Consider the following 6,505-nt stretch of genomic DNA (forward strand, 5'->3'; position numbering starts at 1 on the left):
GGAGAATGCTTTTCCACGGGTGACGGAGCTACTGGGGGTGACTACGACGGCCGCAATACCTCCCGCCCAGCTTCCACCACCGCAAAGCCAGCGCCCTGGAGCCGTCCCCGCCCATGGGCCGCGGCTGCCCGCACCTGGCGGCCACACGCCCGCCTACCTTGCTCCTTCAGACTGGAGATGAGCTGCAGCTGCTTCTCCTCGTCCGAGCTGTTCATTTTGGCAGGTGGGGCCGGGAATAAAAGGAAAGGAGGGAGAGGCGAGGGGTACAGTGGGGGGAGGGGAAAGAAAAAGCAAGATGCCGGTGGCTTGCGGCTTCACTACCCGGAAGTTGGATTTGCTCCCGCTCCTCCTCCTCCTGGCGCGGAGCGCGCGGGTGAGATCATCCCCACGCACCTACTCAGCGGCCTTGGCTGCTTCACCTGCAGTCAGGCGGAGGGGCGGGGACAGGCCGGTAGCCCGGGGGCAGGAGGTGGGGACGTAGGAGGCACCCACGGTGGCACCTGGGCCCGCAACCCGTGCCTAGCCTGCGGCCGCCGCTGTCCCTCGCCTTCCTCCGCGGAGGCCGGCGCCGCAGGATGCGCAGGGGGAAGGCGTGCGGGGCTGCGTGAGTTCGCTGTGGCTATCTCCTGCACCCTCTTCTCCGCCTCCACCCCGCCGCGCGTTCCGGAGAAAACCTGCCCTGGGTCTGCAGCGTCAACGAGAACCCCACTTGGAACGCTGTCAAGAGCCTCTCCCCACGAGCGAGATGTAATTAGCAATAAACACCCAGGATTCTTCCCCAATTCTCGTACAGTGGACTCTGGGGGCGGTGTGGGAAAACCTAGGTGCCCTCAGGGCCGGGCTCTGTGTTAATATGCTTTGCACCTTGATAAGCATACAGATACTGAAACAGGCCAGTCTGGTAAGTTCCAAGGAGGGCGTGGTAGTCAGCTGGCTTCCTCCAGCAACACCGGTTTGAGAAATGGTCAAAACTGGGCCCTGCAGCACGTGGATCGCCAGGCCTCGCGGATCATCTGGTTTGCGGTGGAAATATCTTCTCTTCAGGGTAGAGGCCACTGCAGTCCAAATACCTAAGGTCACACATCTGCCTGGCAGCAGAGCCTGGTGAAGTGAAGCCCAGCATTTGTCCCGCTTCACTGCCTTCTAGGCTATTTAAACCCAGGTCTGGGTTAGAGCCTGACCAGAAAAGGGGCGGCAGACCTTCCAGATTTCAAAATGGTTCTCCCCAACCCCCAGTTGCCAGTCAGTCTTTGGTCAAGTCTCCTGACCTCTTTGAACTTCATCTAAAAAATGGGAATAATACTAATACCTACTCTCCCGGAAAGGCTGTTAAGTGCTGAACAAGGAGAGAAAGATACACAAAACACCATATCCAGAATCTGACATATAATAGATGTTCTTTTTTAAAAAAAAATTAAGGTTACAGCTCTGTGAAAAAGGGGTTGTGGATGCTAATTATAAGCTAAAATGGGCAGAGTTCTTTTACACTAATCATTAAGCATACAAAATAAATCCAAACTGAATGAGGCTTACTGCACATCTTGTTTTTTCTCACTGCCTCAAAGGTCTTAGTGTGGGTACTACACGAGCACAGTGCTTCTGCTCATTCCTCACTTGCTATTTTATGTAAATGCCCAACTCCATTTACTGAGTAGGTCTCCATAAGGAATGGGGAAGAGGAGCTAGAATATAGGTAAGTGCTGCAACTAGTATCTGTCTGATATTCCTACTAAATTCTAATTCAAAACGAACTGAAAAAAAATGGTAGCACTGCTTTCTCATCTTCTAAAAAGGCAATATAATATTTTAGCATGAGTGATTTAGTGGTAGAGTGATCTAAAAAGGCAGCATTTAAATAGGCAGTTTTTAAATAGAGTGAACTAAAATTTTGAAACTTTAAAAATAATTTTGGTATGGGGTCTTTTTTTTTTTCTTTATAAATTTATTTTATTTATTTATATTTGGCCATGTTGGGTCTTCATTGCTGCGCACAGGCTTTCTCTAGTTGCGGCGAGCAGGGGCTACTCTTCATTGAGGTGCATGGGCTTCTCTTGCCATGGCCTCTCTTGTTGCAGAGCAGGGGCTCTAGGTGCATGGGCTTCATTAGTTGTGGCATGCAGGCTCAGTAGTTGTGGCTTGCAGGCTCTAGAGCACAGGGTCAGTAGTTGTGGCACACGGGCTTAGTTGCTCCACGGCATGTGGGATCTTCCCGGACCAGGGATTGAACCAGTGTCCCCTGCACTGGCAGGAGGATTCTTAACCACTGCACCACCAGGGAAGCCCTGGGGTCTTATTATTCAGTCCTTTCCCTAGTTTTTCTTAAGATAGTTTAAGACAGTTGCAGATCCAGCTGCCAAGAAAAATAATCAAATGGCCTTTGCCTTAAGATTACCTGAGATGGTATCTTAATCCTCAGAGTTTAAAGAAGGCCCAGGAAACATGAGAAATTCAGACTCAACTACATGAAAATATGAATGATATGTGCTGCCACCAGGTATTTTGTATAAAGAGAAATCATTTCCAGAAAAAAAAAATCAAGAGATTTGAGTAACAAATCATGGTCATCTAGCTTTCATACTGCAGCCAGGAAACCTGTTACACCTGATCAGTCACTCTGACTGCTGGATAATGCCAGAGTCCTCCTCCAAACCTAAATAATCAAATATTTTCTCCTATGAAACCAAATACCAGCAGAGTGCCTGTTAAATATTTGGGTTAGTTCACAAGGTTCCACTTTTTAAATGGTCGATTTAATTGTCTACTCCCATTATACAGTAATTTAGATATCACTTTTGGAGTTTAAGAATGAGTTAATCAATTATCAAATCTATAATCAAATTGAGTGCTTTGGTCCCACACGGAATCTGCAGCCCCTTGAAATTAATCCTGTTTCCCTTCCTTGAAATTAAAATAGCCTCCTGAAATACAGTATGGTGTTATCTTGAGGGCATGGGATGAATTATTAGGATGGCTATTAGAGTCAATTATAGGGATTCAGATCTCCCATTACACCATGGTTTATTTATATGATATGAATATTAATGGAAAGGATAGAAGTGATAATAATTAGTTTTTGTTCTATTTAATAATGCACATAGGGATTTGTGTTGCAGGCATCACAATGGATTCATTAACCTCCATATAACATGTAATTAAAAACCCTTAAAATGTGTCTGTACATATGCATATATGGACAGAGATAGGGGAAGGAGAGACTTTTTAAAAATGAGTTGAAAGGATATGTACCAAACTCAGGATAATGGCTGCTTCTAGGGGTAGAAAGTAGAGGAAGAGGCCCAAGGGGTGAGGAGTGGAGTGGGAGAGAGCAGTGATCGAAGGATTTTCTCTTTAATGTTTGTGTTTCCAGGAATTTAATGTAAAGTCACATTACTGATGTAGTCTTTTGAGGTATATAGACAAATAAGACTGAAATACAATAGGAAATGAAGGTTCATTTCCTCTAATCCACTAATTCCATATTAGGGAATCTACCCTAAAAGGCTTTACTATAATGTTAATTATGATATAAAAATGATAACATTGGAACATTACTTAACAATAAAAAAGAAAGTTTTGATACATGCTACACCATGGATAAACTTTGAAAACATTATGCTAAGTGAAAAAGCCAGTCAGAAAACACTAGACACTGTATGACTCCATTTATGTAGAATGTCCAGAACAGGCAAATCCACAGAGAGAGAAAGTTAATCAGTGGTTGTCTAGGGCTGTGGGTGTCGGGGGAATGGTAAGTAACTGCTAGAAGGTATAGGGTTTCTTGCTGGGGTGGTAAACTTTTTCTAAAATTGATTGTGGTGATGGTTGAACAACTCCATGAACATATTCAAAACCATTAGATTGTATACTTTAAGTGTATACTTTGCATGGGAAAATTTTGTGATATGTGAACTATATCTCAAAAATCTATTATAAAAAATAGGTTTTCAGAGGAAGAAAACTTTTACCTTAAAAGACTACTTACATAACTCTATTAAATTTATGTTTCTTGTATAAACATTTTTCCTTTTTCAAATCTTTGTATATATATACATTCTACTTTTTACTAAACTTTATTTCATATATACTTTATCTTGTACCAATATAATCTACATATTTACTCAATGCCGCTCCATTGTATCAATGAATATTTAGCTATTCTCAAATTCTTAAGACATTTGAGTTGTTACTAGTATTTGTCTCTTTATAAATAGTGCAGCAGAAATACAAGGACCACTCCTAGGCATATCATAGTCAAACTGTTAAAAACTAAATATAACAATCAGGTCTTAAAAGCAGCCAAAGAAACATGCATATTACATGCAGTAGAACAACAATAAAAGTGATGGCAGACTTCTTATTTAATGTTGTAATCATTAAAGGATTACAACAAAATTCAACACTCAACAATATAAAAAGACACAAATAGGTGAAAGTAATAAAACAATGAAAAAATATTCCATGCAAATAGTAGCCAAAAGAGAACTTGGGTGGTTATACTAATTTCAGACAAACAGACCGTAAGTCAAAAACTGTTACAAAAGACAAAGGAGGACATTATATATTCACAAAAGTGTCAGTTCATCAAGAATATATAACAATTATAAACACATATACAGCAAACAAACAACTCCCAAAATATATGAAGGAAACATTGACAGAATTGAAGGGAGAAATAGACAGCTCAACAATAATACTTGGAGACTACAATACCTCACTTTCAATAATGGATACAAAATTCTGATAGATTAATAAGGATAGAGAGGGCTTAAACAACACTATACACAAAATAGATATAACAGACATGTATAGAACACTCCAAACTATAGAGCACAATTCACATTCTTCTCAAGTGCACGTGGAATATTCTCCAGGATAGATACTATGTTATGCCAAGAATTTAGTCTCAATAAACTTTAAAAGATTAAAATCATAAAATCGTACAAATCATACAAAGTATCTTCTTCAACCATAATGGCATGATATTAGCAATCAGTAATAGAAGGAAATCTGGAAAATTCACAAATATATAGATATTAAACAACACCCTCTTCAATAACCAAAGGTTCAAAGAAGAAATCACAAGGGAAATCAGAACAGAGAGGATTAAAAACAAAAATATAACACCCCAAAACTTCTGGGGTGCAGTGAAGGCAGGACTCACAGGGAAATTTATAAGCTGCAAATGGCTAACTTTACACCTTGAGAAAATAGGAAAAGAAGAGTAAAATAAACCCAAAGTTCGCAGAAGGAAAGAAATAATGAAGATTAGAATGGAGATAAGTACAATAACACACAATAGAATCAATGAAATCAAAAGTTATTTCTTTGAAAATATCAACAAAATTGACAAATCTTTAGCTAAACTAATAAAGAGAGATGATGGAAATAAAATCAGAAATGAAAGTGGAGACATTATTACCAACATGACAAAAATGAAAAGGATTATAAGAAAATAATATGAATAATTATACACCAATAAATTAGAAAACATAGATGAAATGGACAAATTTCTAGAAACACACAAATGATGTAGACTGAAGAAGAAACAGAAAATCTCAATAGACTCATAACAAGTAAAGAGACTGAATCAGTGATCAAAAACCTTCCAACGAAGAAAAGTCCAGGACCAGATGCCTTCACTGGTGAATTCTACCAAATATTTAAAGAACAATTAACACCAATTCTTCTAAACTCTTTCAAAAAATAGAAAACAAGGGAAAACTTCCGAACTCATTCTATGAAGTCAGCATTACTATGATATCAAAGCCAGATAAAGACATCACAAGAAAAGAAAATTATAGACCAATAACCCTTGTGAATACAGATATAAAAGTCCACAACTAAATATTAGCAGCTAATCCAACAGAACATTACGGGGATTACACAACATGACCAAGTGTCTCCAGGATATATCATGTTTTCAGCCACAAAACGTTTTAACAAATTTAAGAAGATTGAAATCATATCAAGTATCTTTTCCAACCACAATGGTAGCCATTTTGAAATATACCCAGAGAATACTGTTATCCTTAAAAAGGCCTGTCTTCAAGAGAAACTATTTTACTGAGATTTTACCAAAGCCTAACAACCAAGAGAACGGAAATACCCAATTGAGGCCTGGTCCAGTCTCCCACACAGGGAAAGAAAAACACCAGCCCCTTCATGTGGCATAAGGGAAATAACCAACTCCAGTCTTCTCATCTCACCAGAGGGAGTAAACTGAGAAATAATTTGTAAGGTTACAGCCCAGGGGTACAGGTTTGCTAAAAGACTGAGGTCCAATCATAGGTCTATAGAATGCATCCCTTCCCCTTAAACTTTACCACTACATCTATAGGACTTCTATATAATAACAGGGGATTACAATGGAAAGAATTGCATGTCTCAGACCTTATTTAAGAAGAAGTCTTTATAGAAACCCGAAGACACAGAAGAGACAAAAACAAGGTCACCAGAGGAAAATTTAGCCTCTGACACCTACGGCTACAGCAAACAGTAAACACAG

The 6,505-nt window shown here is 39.9% G+C and overlaps 1 protein-coding gene across 1 annotated transcript in view; it reads right to left on the reverse strand.

Moving 5' to 3' along the window:
• SHTN1 (shootin 1) overlaps window positions 1–295 on the reverse strand; it is a 101,459-nt gene extending 101,164 nt beyond the window's left edge. The window contains exon 1 of the mRNA XM_082674153.1: window positions 158–295. Within this exon, the coding sequence (XP_082530279.1) occupies window positions 158–215 (58 nt within the window). The 5' untranslated portion in view covers window positions 216–295. The remainder of the gene's footprint in view (window positions 1–157) is intronic.
• Window positions 296–6,505: the final 6,210 nt, after the last annotated feature.

This window comes from Grampus griseus, assembly GCF_964374135.1.
Source record: "Grampus griseus genome assembly, chromosome: 16".
Lineage (NCBI taxonomy): Eukaryota > Metazoa > Chordata > Mammalia > Artiodactyla > Delphinidae > Grampus > Grampus griseus.